Source organism: Drosophila sulfurigaster, chromosome 3 (assembly GCF_023558435.1).
Source record: "Drosophila sulfurigaster albostrigata strain 15112-1811.04 chromosome 3, ASM2355843v2, whole genome shotgun sequence".
Lineage (NCBI taxonomy): Eukaryota > Metazoa > Arthropoda > Insecta > Diptera > Drosophilidae > Drosophila > Drosophila sulfurigaster.
This window is the reverse complement of record NC_084883.1, coordinates 36,599,073-36,619,796: the sequence shown is the minus strand read 5'-3', so window position 1 is coordinate 36,619,796 and position 20,724 is coordinate 36,599,073. Positions and strand designations below refer to the sequence as shown.

The window sequence follows — 20,724 nt, the reverse complement described above, 5'->3', positions numbered from 1 at the left end:
AGGACAACAGTTCAACACTCGAAACAGGCCACGAAGTGGGCTGCACCCTCTTACTATGTATCGCTCTATCTGCGACTGTGTGTGTATGTGTGTGTGTGTGTATCTGTGAGAGCCGCACGCTTGTCGAGACCTTGATCCCGCTTTAAAAAGTTGGCACGTCGTGGGGCAACAACAACAACAACAACAACAGCAACAGCAGCGACAACAAGAACATAGCAGCAAAAGAAAAAGAAAAAGAAAAGAAAAGATAAAATAACACAAGACAGAGTCGAAGTCAGGCAACACACAACTCATGACAACAAAGGAGGCACAACATGTGGCCGACCAGTTGCCAGTTGCCAGTTGCGAGTTGCCTCCAAAATGGGGGTGTGGGAGCAGCAACAACACCAACAACAACAGCAAAGAGGTGGAGGCTAAAGGGGGGCAGCGAGGTCAACGGGGAGGGGAGTTGTCCCAGCCTGCTTGGCATGCGGTGTCCATTTATGCGCCACTCCTCTCAATCAGCCGCTGATGATCTTCATTGTTTTTAATTTGCGTCGCATTTTTATTTTATTTTTTTACTGATTTTTTTCTCTTTTTTTATTTTATTTTGCTTCTTTTCACTTTTTACTTAGTTTCGTTTTTTGTTTGAAACTAAAAGTTATGTCGTTTTCTTTTGTATACATATTTTTTGCATTATTATGAAATTTTGGAATTTACATTTTTTATAATTGAGAAGTTGAGACACAATTTATATAATGGAAATTTTTTAAAAAAGATTATGTACAACATGTTAGCTGTCAAATACGTAGCAGTAAAAACAGTTTAAATAACATGAAATCAATAAACAGAAAATTAATTAAAATAATATAAAATAACAAGAGATATATTATATATATTAAAGCATTATAATCATTAAAAATACAATATTAATAAAAAAAAATAATAATTAAAAAAATAAAAATAAATAAATAAAAAATTAAATTAAATTGAATTAAAGAAAAATAAATGAAAGAAAAGCAAAACAAACAAAATATTACGTATACGCCATATGCTCTATTGAAAGTACTAAACTTCTTGATCTAAAAAATATTATATATTAATACGAAATAATTTAAATTCGTTTGGAAATGACAAAAAATATAAAATAAAAAAGTATTTGTGAACAAAATTTATTGATAAACATAATTAACTATAAATACAGCAATCTGGAAGAAAATTGACCGCAAAATAATATATATGTATAATGAAAGAGTTTTTCAGGTTCATAGTTATAGAAATAAGGAATTTTCTAACGACATTTAACTAATAAATTTATATTTTCCTTCTATTATCCTTACAGTTGAACCTTTAAAGGGAAACCTGCAATTTCTTGGAACCCAATTTCCGATGTCGAAACGAAATTAAATGTTCAGCAAAAAAAAAGGTTTTCCCGCGTAAAAATTAAATGCTTTGGCGATCAACTAGGAAAGCAACAAACATAAAAGAAAGAAGCAAATATAATTTGAATACAGAGAGAAGGTAAAAATAAATGCGGCACTTAAGAAGAAAAGAATTTTAAATGGAAAAACACAAAAAAGTAACAAAAGAAGAAGGACAACAACAACAACAACAACAAAATGCGAGCCATGAAAAGAAACAAGTGAACTAGGCAACAAAGCAGTTAAAACAAAGCAAAATCAAACCCAGAGAAATTGAAGAGAGTGAGAGAGAGAAAAAGGAAACAAAAGAGAGAAAACTGCAAAGATGTGCAACAAAAGTCAATAAACAAAAGAAAACAATAAAGACGCGAAGAGCTCAAAAGAAGAAAGTGTGTCTAGTCGAAGGACAAGCCACAAACTAGAAGAAGCAACAAAATAAGCAAACCAGAATAACAAACCCCAAACTATAACAAATAGAAACAAGTAAAGAGTAAATACACAAACAGCTTCAAAATGGCGATAAATTTCTCGGCCTCGTTTGCGGCATGCATCGCCGCAGGCTTGAAGGTGCCACGCCAGATCATGTATTGCATCACACAGGACACCGGGCAGCCTTATGTGCTGTATAAGGACTCGCAGGATGCGGAACGCAATGCGGGCGCCATTGGGGCAAGTGCCGCACAATGGGGCAGCGACATGTACCCCAACATCCAGCAGCAGGCGCAGCAACAGCTCACCGCCCACCAGCAACAACAGCAGCAGCAACAGCAACAACAACAGCAGCAGCAACAACAGAACGCCACAGTGGCAGCAGCTCAAGCAGCAGCAGCTGCTGCAGCCGCGGGACAGCCGCAGAGTCCGCCAGGTGGACAGGACGGGGGGCGGGACAATGGCAGCGGCGATGGCCGACAGCAGCAGGTGTCGCCCAGCTCCAGTCCGTATCCCTCCGTGCAACAGCAGCAGCAGCAGCAGAGAGCCAATGGCAATGCCGACGACGATGCCATGAATCAGGTGAGCACAATGATAAAAAACAGAATCCGACACAGAATTGCTTTAGCTTATTTCAATAATAAATACTATTCAGTAATAAATTACTGCCAATATAAACAGAAATCTTTGATCTTGAACAGTTTTCTCTTAATGAATTCAACTTTTATACTCTTTAATATATAGAAATTGAAAGAAACTTCAGCAAATTTATTATTAAACAATTTTAAAATAAAATTGCGCTTTACTTTAAAACAAATCCAATAAATTTCAAACAGAAATAAAATCGAAATTAAAATTTTATTTAATTAACTTTTTCTAATTTTGTTTAGAACAATTTCTCATCCACATTGCGTTTGGTTTAAATACAACCTTTGGATTTGTAGATTAATATTAATATTTACTACTCAGCAGTCAAAATACGTATTTATGTTAAAGTATATGGATATAAAATAAATCATATAACAGAGAACATTTATTGTTACAATTGAAGTGATATTTAAACCTTTCATTAGTATACTAGCAAGAATTTAGTCTTAAAATAAGATGTTTTTAATCTCAAAATCTTTTCAAGCAAAATATCGTTATTGAAGTATAATAGTATTTAATCAAGATTTCTGTGTAACAATTTTATTGTGCTTCAATAAGTAATTCCTTCTTTGCTAAATATTGGAGTCTTGAGTGCTCTTCTGACATAATTCACATATTTTTAAGTTTAAAATTCACTTAATTTTAAATCGAGCTAAAATGAAATTGAGGATTAAAATTCTTTTGCATAAGTACTTAATTATTTGCGTTAGTATTTTCTAGTTACATCTAGTACTTCAATTACCGATTAAAAGAAATACAATTAAGTACCATTTAACTCTTAACATATATTCAGTTGATTTTAAATATCTTATCATTTATTCTTGATAAACTACTACAATACTAACAATAAAAGCGCTTTTTGCAGACTTGAATTGAATTATATTCGTTGCTCTTTAGTATTTCCCTCTGACTAGCTTCAATATATCATATATAATCTGTTATTTCGTCACTCTCTTTGCAGCTTGCCAATCAACAGAACTCCGCGCCAAATCCAAACCAAAGCAGCAACGAGCCGCAGCACGCGTCTGCGAACGGCGGCGAGCCAGGCCAAGGGAATCCGCACGTGCAGCAGAACGGCAGCCAGAACGGTCCGCAAGGCGATCCCGGTTTCCAGACGCCCGACTACTATGCGCCACGCCATGGGGCGCCTCAAGGCGGCATGCTTGCCCCGCCCGGCTTTCCGCCTCTGCACTATCTGAACAAGATGGAGAACGGAGGCGAAGCGTATGCGTTGCCCGAACTCTTGCCTGGACAACAGCAGCAGCAGCAACAACAGCAGCAACAGCAGAATGGAGCGCAACAAAATGGCGGAGCGGGCAATCAAAATGGCGGCGGGCCGGCGAATGGGAATGGGAACAATGAGGGCGCAACGAATGCGGCGAATGCGGCGAGCGCGGCGTCGGGGGCAACGGGGACGACGAGCGGCCGAACGGGGCCGGGACGTCCGCACAAGAATAAGCCGCACAGCGATCTGCGGCTGTTCAAGTGTCTGACCTGCGGCAAGGACTTTAAGCAGAAGAGCACGCTGCTGCAGCACGATCGCATCCACACGGATGCGCGTCCGTTTCCGTGCTCGGAGTGCGGCAAGCGATTTCGCCAGCAATCGCATCTGACGCAACATCTGCGCATCCATGCCAATGAAAAGCCATTCACGTGTCCGTACTGCTCGCGCAGCTTCAGACAGCGCGCGATCCTCAATCAGCACATACGCATCCATTCGGGTGAGAAGCCCTTCGCCTGCCCCGAGTGCGGCAAGCACTTTCGCCAGAAGGCCATCCTCAATCAGCATGTGCGCACCCACCAAGGCGAGCGACAGTTAACACATCCATTACCGATAACGATAACGATTACGATTACGATTACTATCGCGATCGCTATCGCGATTCTTAGCTAGCTAGCTACAACACGACCCCAACATTCAACATTTATTAGTTGTCGTAGCTATGGCGAATCGTCAGATTCGCAAACGTTTGGCTCTCAACGTTTGCAGCAATGCAAATTCCCTTGCAAAATTCTAAACACACACACTAAAATTGAGCGATGTTTTGGCCTAAATTACTCAAATGCTAAATTATTTATTTAAACACCTTTAAGTTGTTGACTTTTCGAGATAGCACTCAGATGGATAACAAGATTTTAAAGAATTGAAAAGTAAAGTAATTTCTTAGTTTGATTTTTGTGCATTAAATAAATCCACTTACACAATTTAACAATGATCAGCACATACTTTTGAAAACTTAACTTATGAAGTAACTTATTCCAAAATTAGTAAAATGTATGAGTAAAGAATTTCTAGATTATTTATTGAATTACAATCAATGAACATTTCTGAAATCAATCTACAAATTTTTATAAACGAGTTTTTACATATGAAGTAGGAAATCAAATGAAACACTTAAACTATAGCAACTACAATAATTAACATGAAAAAAGCAAAATAGTTTTTCAATTTTATAAATTTTTAATTTATTTATATTTAACACTTAAAGTCACTTAACATTAAATCAGTCGTCAATTCTTCAAGAATTCAAGAAATCTCTTTGGCTACTAAATATAGGCAATATCGATGCAAATTAGGAAAGTTTAACTTAAAGCAAAAATCCATTTTTAAATTATTGAAATGATTGACCATTAAGTAATTTGATTACTCCAATATTAATTTATTTCGTATCAAACTTTAAAGAACTTAGCTATACAAAAATCATCGATAATGGAAATAGTATCAAATTTCTGAGAACTTACCTATAGAAAAACCATCTTTAATTGAAATAGGAATCATATATCTACATTCTTAATGAACATGCCTAAAAATTTAGCGAAAATTCCTTCATTCACAAATATTGATATCAATAATTCATTATTACGGAATAGACAACCATTTATTCAATTGGCACAAAAAATGTTTCAAAATATAGAAACAAAAGAACAATAAAATAATAGCTCAAATTAAATTCTTAAATTTTTCCAACAAAATTTTCCACATTTAAAAATTATATTTAAAATTTTAAATTTATCCATTATTTAACTTTATTATTAAAAACTTTACTCAAAATTCTATTTCAAACTTTAAAGAAATCAATCTTTACAATCAAGCTAAAAACTTAGTAGTCTTGAAATTCTTTACAACAATTTTGAAAGCAACCAAAACACATATTTGATATAAAGTAAAAAAAAAAAACTTAATCAAAGTTCATTTCGTTTGAGCAGCTCAAAGAGTCAACAACTTTAGAAAGTAAACTGCAAAAAAAGCAAAAAAAAGTAGAAGCTAAAAATACAAAAAAAAGAAAGATATAAAACGTAGAAGCTTAAACTCTCTAGATTAGATGATGTTAGGTGATATTAGCGATAAGATCGAAATAGGCTACGCGCCAAATTTAAGCGCTGCTAACAGTAGCACTTTCTGGCTTGATTACTTTCATATGCTGCCGGCCGCTGATGACGAACACGTCCCTCCAACAGATGTCTCACCGCACCTCATCTTCAAGAACGGTCCGCATCCGACGCTCTGGCCCTCCGACGTTCCCTTTCCCGGCGAGGAGACGGACACCAAGGGGGACATCACTGTGGCCAGCGGTGGCTACCACGACGACGATTCCCAAGGCACACCCGATGGCAGCGGTGGCATGCATTATCCCTCCTACTTCAAGGATAGCAAGGGTAATACCACGAGTTGTAATCTCTCTTTTCCTTTACAGTTCTGTTTTAATCACATTGCTCTCAGCAGGTCAAAAGATTCTACCGGAGGTGCTGCAACACATTGGCGTTCGGCCAGCGAATATGCCGCTCTATGTGCGATGCCCCATCTGCGACAAGGAGTTCAAGCAGAAGACGACGCTGCTGCAGCACGGCTGCATCCACATCGAGTCGCGTCCCTATCCGTGCCCCGAGTGCGGCAAACGCTTCCGCCAGCAGTCGCATCTCACGCAGCATCTGCGCATCCACACCAACGAGAAGCCCTTCGGCTGCATGTACTGTCCGCGCTTCTTCCGACAGCGCACCATTCTCAACCAGGTGAGGCTAGACATTTGATAATGATTACCAATGAAATGATTACGTATACGTAATATTGTTGAGCTCTGTCTGTCTGCCATTTATTTTGTCTCTTAAGCAAGGCAGTGCTGATTTGCTCAAGGTTTAGAGATTTTTTTGTTTCTTTAAACTTAAAACAAACTTTAAACAACTTACCAAGCACAGCTTAAGAACATTTTATTATTATATCCTCTGCAAAGTATTCGACTTTCTATCTATCAAGCAAACAGTTTAGTATAACAAATGAATGATTTCTTTCTTAGATATCGAGCATTTCCATAAGCACAACTTGCTGTCTTATCTAGCTTATAGTTTAGTATTTAAACCATTCTATTGTGAACCATAATTTATATATGTTCTAGGTAGTAAAACAAGCTAAACTGTAGAAAAATTTAGTTCAAAATGAGTGTTAATCAAAACTTTTTTATACCATTCTTAGTAATGGCAGAAACGGTATTTAATATTCAACAACAATTAAATAGCCTTTGGTAAAATATAAACACAACTATGTACTGAATAATCTCCTAAGGCTTAATTTACGATGTATCACTTTTTTTATGTGGCAGTATTATTTATTTATGTTAATTATTATACAAAATAATACAATAACTAAAAGAAGGTAGTGCTAGCAACTAAGGCCATCGACTCGCATATGTGGCAATAAGATTATTCTATTAGTAGCAGACAAGTGGATTATTCTCTTAGATGATTTAAGCATATATTTCTTGTAAAGATTGTTGCCTAATATGTTTGTGTGCAGCTATTTTTAATATAGCTACAAAAGTGTAGTTCCATTTCAAAACCCATGCTTAGAACTAAGCAATACAATATTTATATTATTTATACATACATTATTGCCATTATTATTTAAGGTATTGGCTAATGTATGAATGCCGTATTATCTCTTATTTTGTATATAAAGTAGAGGTCAATATCAATAGTGAGCCATCGATAGTACCATCGATTGTTCTCCCTCAATACTAAAGACATACAAACACTCACAAATCTTGACATATTGCCTTGCATTCTTGTATTCTTTGCCGCAGTCAATGCATTTTGTTGCGCCAGAAAAGTGTGTGCTACTATCGATATTGGCATCGATAGTTATCCACCTCCAATATAAAAGGACTTGCGGTATTTCCGCTAGGTGTCTTTACAAGCGCGTAGTTCTAGTTTTATTACGCGCTAACACCTGTTTAATTTATTGTTGTTTATTTTGAGTCGTTCGTTTATATAAAGCATACTTAATACACACTTCTCATACATTTATAATCTTTGCTAACCAACTCCTTTCCATTTTCAGCACTTGCGCATCCACACTGGCGAGAAGCCTTACAAGTGCAGCCAGTGCGGCAAGGACTTCCGTCAGAAGGCGATACTGGACCAGCACACGCGCACCCACCAGGTAGTTGTAGCCTAGCCGAAGCCCCCAAGCAGTCGAAGAATCAAAGCAATGGAATAACTAACTAATCTGAATAACTGAATTCTAATTCACAGGGCGATCGTCCGTTCTGTTGTCCGATGCCGAATTGCCGGCGACGCTTTGCCACCGAGAACGAGGTGACGAAGCACATCGACAACCACATGAATCCCAACAGCACCAAGGTGCGAAGGCAGCAGCAACAGCAGCAGCAGCAACAGCAGCAAGTGCAGCAGGTGCAACAGCAGCAGCAGCAACAACAGCAGCAACAACAACAGGTGCAACAGCAAGTGCAACAGCAGCAGCAGCAACAAAATGCCGCTGTGGCCTCCGCTGCCGTTGTGGCCAATCATCTGATGAACGATGTGAAGAGTCTGGCTGCCCAGCAATTCCTCAACAACAACAATCCCGCCGCTGTGGACAACAAGGCGAACATCTTGCCGGTGCGCAGCATGGCGGCAAATGCAGCTGCGGCAGCTGCTGTGGCACAACAATCGGTGGTCAAGAACGAACTGTACTTTCCCCAATGCTATGGCCCGCCCTTCCAGCATCCCTTCCACGCCCAGCAGCAGCAGCAGCAACAGCAGCAGCCAAGTGCAGCACACGCCAATGGCGGACCGACGCCGCCGGTGACGGTGACTGTGGCAAATGCTGTGGCACCTGGTGTTGTGGTGCAACAGAATCCCGCCACCTCTGTGGTGGCTCAGTGACATCCCACCACTGGAGCAGCTGGCGCACAACAACAGCAACAACAGCAACAACAGCAGCAACAGCAACAACAGCAGCAACAACAAACGGTGGCAACAACAACAACAGCGCATCATGTGACAACGCCACCGACGAGTGCACATCATATCACGGCCACGGGGGGCGTAACAACCACGCCCACATCGTCGACAACGGTCGCGGCGCCGCAGACGGTGACGCTGTCGATCACATTGCCACCGCCGCCGCCGCTGCCGCCGACGGCGCATCCGCCACATCCGCATGCGGGACATGCGTTGACGGCCACGCCCCAAGGCGGTGTTGCGCCCCCACCGCCGCCGCCCACTCTATCGCATGCGATACCCATACATCCACACATACACTCGATATTCGGATCTCTATGATGTCATCAGTAAAGTAAGAGTGAAAGTGAAAGTAAAAAGAAAGCAGCCCACAAATCGATCGCCACAAGGAGAGAGGAAATTCTAGTTTTTAACTTCGCTTCTCGAGTACTAGTCTTTTCGAAAAGGACTCTAAACTCCTTTCAACACAACCACGAAACATCAAATGCAAAATGGTCGCAAGAAAGAAAGAAAGAAAGAACGAGAGATAATGATGAACCAAAAGAAACACAAACACAACGTTATACGATTCCTTTTTCAATAATATATTCGTTTTAGGATTTTAAACTTTAACAACACCGAGTTATACGATTTCTAGGCGTAGAGATAAAACATAAGAATGTGAAAGAAGTAAAAAAGAATGGCAGCTAAAAGTAAAAAGCGAGTTATGAAAAGTGCGGGAATAGAAAGTCGAATAGTTATGATATGATGATGTTTTAGGAGGCGTAGACGTTGCGCTAAGCTAACAAAAAAATAAATTTAAAAAAATAGAATTATGTTTTCAATTTTCTTGGCAAAGCACACACAGCAGCTAATTTATATGATAAAAAAAAAGAAATTAAAAATCTATGATTATTATATTATTTTCACATATTTGAGTGTATGTGTTTGTTGTAGTATTTGGAATCTTGATTTGATATGATCTAAAGATATAAAACTCTATATATATATATATATTCTATGCATAAATAGAAATACTTTATTCGTAAAAACTATTATTTGTATCGCAAGTTAGCAAAAAATCTTTTTCATTCGAATTTTGCTTCTTATTTCTATTAATTGATATGTGATTTTTTTAATTATTAATTTTAAATGAGAAAACGAAACAAAAGAAAAGATGAAACTAATATGCAATACGAAATTAAGTTGTACATTAATTTGAAAAGCAAACAAATTTGTTGTCTTCCCTAATTGTTTGAGTGTAATTTATGTTGAGTTTTATTTAGTAATTAGTTCTAGTTAATAGGTTTTACCCCCCACACCCAAAACCCCACCTCCTCCAAACCCCTCAAATGTATGTCCACACAAATAATTCTTCCCTTAAACACAAATTGTAGTAAAGAAAAAATAGTTATTCAGATGTGACTCTTCAGGTGCCATACAAACAAAGTTCATGAACAATAGTCAGAGAAAGCACTCGAAATTGCAACAAAAAAAAAAAACAATTATAAAAGAAATTCTGTGTGGATCAACAAACAAAAAAAGCAAATTTAGTTTCTTATCAAATTTTCCAATGTACCGTCAAAGCATTTATAATTGTTATTTAACTAACAAATGAACAGAAATAATGGACAGCATAGAACAGAATGAAGTGAATTAATGATTAATCTAATATATTTATAATTTAGCAATTGTCGTTTTCCTCCCCTCCTCCATAAACACTTTGCAAGTAATTCTACTCATTATTTAATATGTATGTATTAATTAATTAATTAATTGATTATATCTGATCACTCTCGATATGTAATTATCTAGTGTTAACAACAACAACAACAACAAAAGTTTCAATTCGAAATCAAATTTGCGAAATGAATTTGTTTTTACTGTTTTAGTTTTTTACAAATTATGTTTTGCATATATTATTTAATCATTTTTAATAAACCGACAAATAATTATATTTTTCATTTTCTATATTTTTCTTTGATTATCATTTACTTTATATGGAGTAACTTTTCGAGACTCTTGACAAAAATGTTTTCGGCAACAATTTATATTTTTCGGCTTGGGCAAGGCGTCTGATTTTTGTGATAGGCTCAGTTTAAAACAAAAAACTTTTCGGCAAACAAATGGGCTAATGAAATTTGTAAATAGTATCATTTTGGCAAAGAACAATTCAATCCAAAAAGTATGTGCAAAAGTTTTATAAATAGTTTAAAAATAATATAAAAAAAACAAAACACATTGTTTGGCATTGTAAAAATTTTATTAATACCTCTATTCAACAAAACAAATTTGAAAGAGGTTAGTCAAAATTTTAAACACAAACACACTTTTTAGGCACATTTAAACATAATAATAAATTGCATGTTTTGGCACACAGACAACAATAACAACAACAACAACAAGATAATGAGAAACAACAAAATTTATACGATATCCAATGTGGAGGCTTTTATTGGAATTAGACCAGAGAATTCCATGAACAAAAGAGCATGATTTGCTATAAGTATAAACAAAAAAAACAAAAACAAAAACACTAAGCTATAATAACTAAAATACTTTTAGGCCTTTTTAGACAAAATTTTTAACAATTCTTTTTGGCTTTAAACAAAATCGAAATCGACAAAAAACGAAACGAGAAATTGAGAAATTGAAAATGAGAACACAAAACACCTTTTGGCTTTAAATCAAAATTATGTTTAGTTTTAGTTAACTAACGTGAATATCTCTATAAATATTTATATCAATTATGGCAAATTATGCTATAATTCCAATAAAAGCAAAATTTAGACTGAATGTCGCTGTGATAAATGCAAAAAAAAAAGAAAAAACAAAAATTACGAATACATAAAACTTTTGTAAATTTTTAGGCATAAAGAAAACGAAATTTAACACATACATTTAATCAAAAAGAAAAAAACAAAAACTTAACATAAATTTAGGCGCTAAAAATTGATAAAAAGAAAGATAAAAAAAACAAAAATTACTAACCAAAATTTATCCAAAAAAATGCTCCATTTAAACGCAGTTCAAACTGCAAACTTTCAGTTTATAATTTGATTACAAAACATTCTTTTTTGATTTATCTAAATATGATTTCTGTAGTTGCAAATCAAAATTTCATAAAAAGAAAACAAATGATTGAATGAAGAAAATGTATAAACCAGCTGCTTCAGTGGAACTTAGAAGCTTAAAGAGCTCAAATTAAACACAGAAAACGAGAATCCTTAATAAGGGGAAAATATTACCGGCTATGACAAAAAAAAAGTATGAGAATATATTGATCTAAATATCGTAGAGAACTGAAACGTGAAACACAAGACAAAATAGCCTAGACAGAAAAAGGGGCTATAAAGAGAAAACTAGTTTAAGCCAATCCTGAACACAAAAAAACAAAAAAAAAACATATGACTATATATATGAGAATCCAGTATAAGTACATAGTTAAAGTTATAGAGCAGAGTTCTATCGACATCATCATCATCAGCAATCAGCATCTGCTAAAACACAAAGTTACAAGCATACCTAACAAACAAACAAACAAAACAATAGCCCAATTTAAATAACCAAGAGTACAAATACAAGTAATTTTTATAGCAGAAATTTTAATTGCAGTCTCAATAAAGCATCCATTAAATGAATACACACTCAACACACACACACACACACATACACTAACACCAACACACAGGCATGGATATGAAAATATTATGTAAGAACTTGGCAAATCAAAAAAAACTATGAAAAAGAAAAAAAGAAAAACCAAAAAACAAATTCGAAAGCTGCTTTTCGAAACGACTTGACGAATCAAAAAGAAAATGAATGAAAATGAAAATGAACTCGAGAAAAAATCCTTTCTTCTTAACACAAGAAATTATAATAATGAAATAATAAAAATTACGATGTAAACTAAAGTTTCCATATAATAAGAGAGATGAGAATTAAATTTGTTTGTATCACATTTCCGGCTTACAATTCAGAGAACCAAAACCAAAAACGCAAAAATTCATATTAAATGCCTACAATAACAATAACAATAACATCAACAAGAACAACAACAAGAACAACTAACAACCACAGCATGGAATTTAGAACGTTTTAGCAGAGTATCAAAGCAATGCGAGACAACATGGCGTATACGCAATATGCTTCGATGCTTTGCTCTCACGTTCTAGATTCAAACGAATAAATAATTGAATTGAGTACAGCCGCTTTCGCTTTCTGCAATAGTGATAATAGTTTATAAGTGAAACCCATCATAAAAAAAGAAAACGCATCAAAGAAACCAAGAAACATAGAAACAAGAAACAAGAAATATTGAAGCAAATCAACAAGAAATATATAAATAAAATAGGTAAATACAACATTGAAATAGCAACGGTAAGCATATTAATTTAAAATGACAAACGCATAATAATATACGAATGAAATGAATATGAAAATGAAAATAAAGAAGAAGAATATATAAATCATATATACGAGATCCCGATCCCGATCTAAGCCCATTGACAAAAGCTGTTTGATTTGATTTCAAATTGCAAATTTGATGCATTTATGTACGATTTTTAGTTGAATTCTCAAATATCAACCAAGAACAACAAGAACAACAACAAGCAAGTGAAATATATATACAAGATGATATATATATAGATATATATATATACTAGATACATACTGTATGCGTATGTATAAATAGCATATAGTGCATGGAAAACCTAAACTCTTATATTATATGTATGGTGTATTATATTTTTTAACGTATTTAATACATACTCTCTATATATATATATATACGATATATATATACATATATCTACTTATAATTGACGAAAAGATTAAAGACGTTGAGAGAACACCAAATGCCAGCTAAAGGAATAGTTAAATAGAAGACACTCACAGAACAAACAAACAAACAAACAAACAGTACTGACAGAATAATAATTGTAAAATAGAACAAAAAAAAGAACAAGAAACAAAGAAGCATTAATTAAATCGAAACTGTTTATTATTTAACTAAACAACAAGCAGAACAACAACAACAACAACAACAATAGCCTCGTTAGTTTTTAATGAATATTGAATCAGTGAAATAAAACTCGATACAAATGAACAAACAATGAAAATATTGCAAAAAGAACACACACATGAAAATATGGCAACTTGGCAACCCTAGACAGAGTGCTCGTCATTTTTATAGATTGATTCATTTACTTTCCTTCAGATTTCTCACATTTCGTTTTTCGTTTTATATTTTTTTGTTTTTTTGTGCAACAATCAAAATATGGTTCCTCATTACATCATTGAAATGTAACATAGACATAACACATATACACAACATACTTACATACATAGATACATACCAATACATATGTATATTTGTACAGAAACAGATCATAAACAAATGAGTTGAATATAGAGCATACAATACTTATAAAATAAAATAATAATTAAATGAAAGCCATAGCAGAAACAGATCGAAAGAGTTGAAGAGTTTACTAAAGCAGAGATGTCAATATTCTACCTCGAATTTATTGGGTTAGCATATTAAATACTTGTTAGATTAATGTATCTTTATCTAAGTTTACATTTAGAGTGTCCAATCTTTTAACGTTTATTTTACTTTCTGTTTTTGAGTTTAGTTTTTTTCTCTGAGAATTCGAATTTGCCAAACACAACAAAATGATTTCTTGTTCCTACAAATCGCCAAGCTAAAAATCCTTATAGACCCACATTAGAGATTAGAGAGCCAAAGTCCCCTTAAAAAAAGAAAAAAGAAAGAAGTCAAGTAAATGAATAAAAAACGTATTTAAAATGCCATAGTCAACTTTTTGCAATACACACAATGTGCCCATAGAACAAGTAATTTATGATATAACCGAATGGAATCAAATCAAATGATCAAATGATTTATTTATATTATACTTATATGAATGCGAATTGTTGTTATTGCAACAAGAAAGAAGCCACAAACCAAGAGAAATAGTACCGAGAATATTTTACAGAATTTTTTACAATCAGGAAACAGCATCAACAAAATAGCAGTAAACAAAATAAACGACTAAACAATAGTTAAATAAAACAAATAAAAAAAGCATAAGAAAAACCATAACACAAGACAAAAAAAATAGCAAAAGTGAAAACACGAAAAAATAAACTCAATTATAGTAACATTTACTTAATGAACCCAATTAATAAAAACCAAAACCAAAAATAATAACATATTTGACTAAGTGTTAAGTGAACAAAAAAAAAAACAAATATTTTTAAAACTTGCGCTCGCATTAAACAAAAGATAAAAGCTATAAGTTCAAGAAATGGAACCCAACAACAATAGAAATAAACAATGAGAACACGATTTGTTAAGTTCGCATTTATTTGAATCGATGAAGAATCATATTGTATGTACACTTTACCTTGTTTCCAATTGAATAGTACAGTTTGTAATGAATTAATTATAAACAATTGACAGGGACTACCACATAATAACCATAGAAATAGCTGAGCAACAAAAAACAACACAGACCGAAGAACAATAGCAACAAATTTTATTTAGGGTTCAGCTAAGGTTCTGCGAGAGAGAGAAAGAGAGAGAGCTAAAGAGCGATGCGAATGCAAGAGATTATAATTAAATTCTATTATTACATATATTGATTGAGCTATAAACTGTACATAAGCATAAGCAAAACGATACGATTATACAAGAAATGTAAAACCCAACAACAAAAACAACTGCAATAGTACCAAAGTAAGTAAATCAATTATTTATTATTCTCATTCCGCGAGCAGACAAAGTGCGTTGTATAAAACATTAAATATAAACAAAACAAAATCAAATACATAGCTAAAATTTATGTTCTAAATAAGTGAAATGAAATAATTGAAGGGGCAACTCAATGCATATTATAAACTGAGTGCCTCATCCCCCCCTCCCCCCTCATAAAGATAAAAAACCAGTTGAGAATCATGTGAATCTTTAAACTCTTCAGTTGAAAACAACATATCCGCTAAAGCAACAAAAACCAAAAAAAAAAAAGTATAAACCATCAAATTTTACCAGTGTTTTTTTTTATCAGAAAGTGAGAGACAAACCAATTGCGTTTAATTTCCTTGTTGAGCAGTGTACGAAATACGAAATCGAAGCCACAAATCAAACAAAGCAATAGTGATAAAAGCTGATCAGCGGGTGGGGGCGGTGAAATTTGTCTTTTTTTGGCAGCCACGCCTCCCTCGCTGCAGTTGCCATAGCCTGATTAAATGATAAACAAAACAGAACAGAACAGAACAGAATAAAATAAACCAATCGAATCTTTTTTGATTTATAATATACAACAACAATATGCCTACAACAACAATACTTAAAAACAAGAACAACAACAAATGCAACATTTACCGCAAAACAGCAACCATAGTACAATAAACAATACATTTTTCTTATTAAACAACTTTTATACAGCCAATCAAGAAAGCAATAGACAAAGATAAAAGCGCAAGAATTTAAATTATATCTAATCAAATAATAATTAAAATCGAAGTGCACATAAATGAAGAAGTTATTGTAAAAATACAAAATACAAAAATGAAATCAGTTGAAGCAAATCAAAAGCATAAACCGAAAATCTTAATAATTGTATACAACAACAACAAAATAAAAGAAAAATACATATTTATGTATACGAACAAATATATATGAATATATATATATTATATTTTTTAAAGAAAACAAAACTAACAATAGCGAAAACACAAACGATTGTTAAACATTTTTTACATATGAATTTGTATAATTTCTATTCAATTCATATGAAACTCGAATTCTATATGAAAACAACAACAAGAACAACAACAAATACAGCAAGAACAAGAAATAACAAGAAAAATAAAAGTAAAAATCTTTTTTATATTACAAGAGACAAACCATTAAAACAAACAACAACAACAAGAACTAAAATCTCACTTTACTGGTAAAAAAAAGTATAATAATAAACATGCAATTGGTATATAAAACAATAAGAAAAATCCTAAGAAAATGCACATGAAAAGCAATAAAACTGGCTACAAAAATTCTGAATAAAAAACTATAATTAATTTCAGTTTATTTTATGATTGATTTCATTATCATTTTCAATCTAAACCAATTTTTGTTTTCCATGTCAAGTATTTCCATTTGTTTTTTGCACACAACATCAACTACAACAACAACAACAACAAGAAAAGAACAAGAGCAACAACAACAACAAAAATTACAACAACAACCAAAATACAGAGGAAATCTCTAAAACTAACCTTATAACTGGCAAACAAGTTTCGAAACTCAAGTTTTAATAAATATTTGTGGCTAATACTATGAAGAAAAAAAAAATGATTAACAATTTGCATCTAGCAAAAGATAATTTACCCACATTTTGGCTGGATAAAAATAATTACGAAATGGGAGCAAAGTTTTACTCCAGAATTAATAAAAGAAATTGTCCTACAAGATTCGAGGATCGTCAAGGAAATCTTTGGTATTGAAAAAATGAATATGAAAATGGTATAATAATAATTTAGATGTCAAAAATTTAAATAAAAAATGATGACTTGACCAAACGGCATTGAAAACGAAATCAATTTTCGAAAAACGAAATGATAAAGTTTACACAAAAAAAAAAACACTTCTCGGCCTTTTCCAAAACTTAAACTCTCGGCTAATACAAAAACCAAAAAACAAATCTCGGCAATAACAAAATTACAAAAACGAAAAAAAAAACATGGCAACTACTATTTACATTAAATTACATTTTTGGAGCAAACAAAAACAAAATTTACATTTAAGCCAAATGTTTAAGCATCATTTTTTAATTAACCAAAAAGGAAAACGAACAAAAAATTAAAAAACACACACATAAAACTGAAAATGAGGAAAGCAAACTTTCAGCAAAACATTTAAGTAATACTAAAAATAAAATACTTTAGGTATTAAAATTAAAATTAAACACTAAAATTAATACTAAATTATGGTAAGCGAATAGAAATATTTATCAATTTTGAAACCGGAAAATGGGAAAAAACACGAAAATGCAAAAAAAATACACATCATTACACACACCAAAAAGAAAAGCAAAGTAAATAAGTACGAGTACATATATAAAATCCAACAAAAAAAAAAATGGGGTTACAACGGAAATATACTAAAAAATGAAACGAAAAAAAAGATGGAAATTCAAAATTTTAATTGTTGTAAGCAAAAACCAAAAAAAAAGAACAAAAAACAAAAGAAAACAAGCTACTTACATATATTATATATGAGCATATAATCAGCACACACTTCTAAAATTAACAAACACACTCAAGATGGATTCTCCATCGCACACAACACACAAGACAACACAACACAACACTAAACCAAGAACACAACAACTAATTTTGACCACCTAAAGAAGAGGAAAAGAAGGACACAAATACACATTCAAAACTCGATACAACCCACAAGCCACGCCCACACCCACACCAAACAAACGCCCACAAGTCACAACACAACTCTTTCCATTGGTTTAGATTTTAAGCATAATTTTAATAATGTAATCGTCAGCCAAAAAAAAAAAACAAAACAAAACAAAATTCAACAATTTCAAGGCAGTCAAAAATGTCCAAAAAAGAAAGTTTAATCCAAAACACGATTTTAAGGCAAACAAAAAAAAGTAAAAACTACAAAAAAACGAATACAGAACTAAAAAGTCAAAAAGTAAAATATTTAAGCGATTTAAATATATGCAAAACGTCGTCTAGTTTAATGTCGTCAAATTTTACTTTTTGTAATAATTATTAATATTTAAAGCATATATATTATACGAGTATAAAACATGGCAAAACCAAAAGTATTGTAAACGTCTAATCGACCTACTAATTTCAAAAAACCAAAAAAATATAAATCCCCAAAAAAAAGCTAAGCTAGTGCCACGGCATGTGCAACAAAAAAAAAAACATTATAAAATAAAATTTAAAATAAAATGAAACTACAATGAATTTCTGGCATCCAAAATAAAAACATAGAAACTACTTAAAATACGTCAAAAACAAAAAAAAAACTTATATTATTATACAAGAAAATGGAAAATGAAATAAATTGAATCTTGTAATATAAAAATGTCAATGTTGTTTTTATTAAGGGGAAAGGGAATTATGTAGAAAAGAACGAGTCGATATTGAAATACTCACAACACATTCTCAATATTGCGAAGGTGGTATTATCGTCAAAATATAACGAATTAACAACACAGTCAACTACTAAAATATACCAAAAGTTATATATGGTACAATATCATATAAACACATCAAAATATACCATAGAAATCGTTCCAAAATATACCAAATTAATATAACGGCAAATACTAAAATATACCAAAAGCTATATATGGTATAACAGCATACTACTGAGTTCCAAATATACCGTAAAAAACAAAACTCAAATGTTATAGGATTTCAGTAACTTGGGAAACTTCACAATACAGCTGTGAGGCTAGCCACCAATAGTTAGTTTAGCTTTTAGAGTTCTTCTAGCTTCCCAACTGTATTGCAGCGCCCCTTGGCTAAGTTTATTTAACAATTTTTGGATTTGTTGGCCAAAGCTTCATAGTCGGGGGTTAGTTTGCTCGACAGATTATAGGCTGTGTCGTAAGTGGTCTGCATGGCATTGGTTTTCTCCAAAATCTCTTCGGCTTTCTGTAGCTCAGCAAAGTTGCGAGTCCTTGTGAGATTGCCAAAACACTGCATCAAGTCGGGATAATTCTGCTTAGTTGGAATTTCAGCCGTTGTCAGCTGTCGCTTTAAATTTTGATTCAATTGGTGCTTGGGCAACCAATCGTACAGCAATGTATTTGTGGTTGTGAAATTATTCTTCAACATCGGGTTATCGATCATCTTCAAGTTCGACGAGGTGCCATTGCGAAAGTTATGAATACGCGTCACTCGCTTCTCCTTAAAATGCCTCAAACACTCGTCCCCACTGAAGCCTTCGTAAGTGTAAGTATCCTGGCTGAGAGAGCGATGCTCTTCGCACTTTTGTGCCGGATTCAGACCTGGCAGTATGCCATTGCCCTTCTCATCGTAGGCGTAACGACGATCCGCCCAATTGCCGATTAACACTTGCTTGCCATACGGCTGAGCAACCATATACTCCATAACAAAGAACAAAAACAGGAACAAAAATAAAATTAGAAATACTTGTTTAGTATCTGAAACAAACAAAATCAAACTGACTTAAAAGGGAAAGAAACATAATATCATTTATAATGAAAAAAGATTTGAAAATTTTAATCCAAATTGGATTTGAAAATTAGCATATTTAAAGAAAAATAAATGTATAACAATTATTAAATAATAGATTGATACTATAATGAGGCTTTCAAAAATGATTGATCTTTATTGAAGCAACGCATATTTCTGATCGAATTTACTTATACAAATTTACATACAATTTGCTAAAATAGTTCATCGCATTAGTAGCATTATAAAATTTGAAAATCTCGTAAAAGCTTTTATCGTAGTCTGTCTATGTTATCCTGAATTTTCGGCCTATCTGGTATACTTGGAAATCTGGCTATAAAGTCACGCTGGTAAACAGTGGGCTTGGGACAAGGACAAGGAGACTCCTTGCAAATGACTCGCTTCTTAGATGTATTATTGCCATAGGCATCCAGTCTATCGGGTTTCCAGTTGTGTAGCACTTTCTTGCAAGCCGACATATCAGTAGTATTCTTAGATGCCATCTCCATCTGATCCAACAACATCTTGGGCCACAGTTCGTAGACCAAAGTATTCAATGAGGTGAAATTATTGTTATACTTCTCGGCATCCACATATTTTTGGCTGGCACGTTGCACCTTTGAATTGATTACTTTTTGAATGTTGCAATCGATAAAGTTGCGCGACATTAATTTCTTCTCAAACTCCTCCAACGAGTAATCCTCCTGATGCGTCGTCAAATGCCGTTCACAAGCATCATCTGAAGCGTTCTTCGCCATCAACACACAGGGCACAATGGCAGTTTTGCTCT

At 33.6% G+C, this 20,724-nt stretch overlaps 2 protein-coding genes across 2 annotated transcripts in view; one reads left to right on the top strand and one right to left on the bottom strand.

The window, feature by feature from the left end:
- LOC133841810 (zinc finger protein 835) overlaps positions 1-18,691 on the top strand; it is a 45,928-nt gene extending 27,237 nt beyond the window's left edge. Inside the window, exons 3-8 of the mRNA XM_062274561.1 lie at positions 1,322-2,411; positions 3,439-4,282; positions 5,937-6,134; positions 6,199-6,488; positions 7,810-7,914; positions 8,004-18,691. Of these exons, the coding sequence (XP_062130545.1) occupies positions 1,914-2,411; positions 3,439-4,282; positions 5,937-6,134; positions 6,199-6,488; positions 7,810-7,914; positions 8,004-8,636 (2,568 nt within the window). The 5' untranslated portion in view covers positions 1,322-1,913 and the 3' untranslated portion in view covers positions 8,637-18,691. The remainder of the gene's footprint in view (positions 1-1,321; positions 2,412-3,438; positions 4,283-5,936; positions 6,135-6,198; positions 6,489-7,809; positions 7,915-8,003) is intronic.
- A 577-nt stretch (positions 18,692-19,268) lies between these two features.
- LOC133840054 (uncharacterized) lies at positions 19,269-19,841 on the bottom strand. Its single transcript, XM_062271708.1, has one exon. The coding sequence runs from the start codon at positions 19,839-19,841 to the stop codon at positions 19,269-19,271; it is 573 nt and encodes a 190-aa protein (XP_062127692.1).
- Between the last annotated feature and the right edge of the window lie 883 nt (positions 19,842-20,724).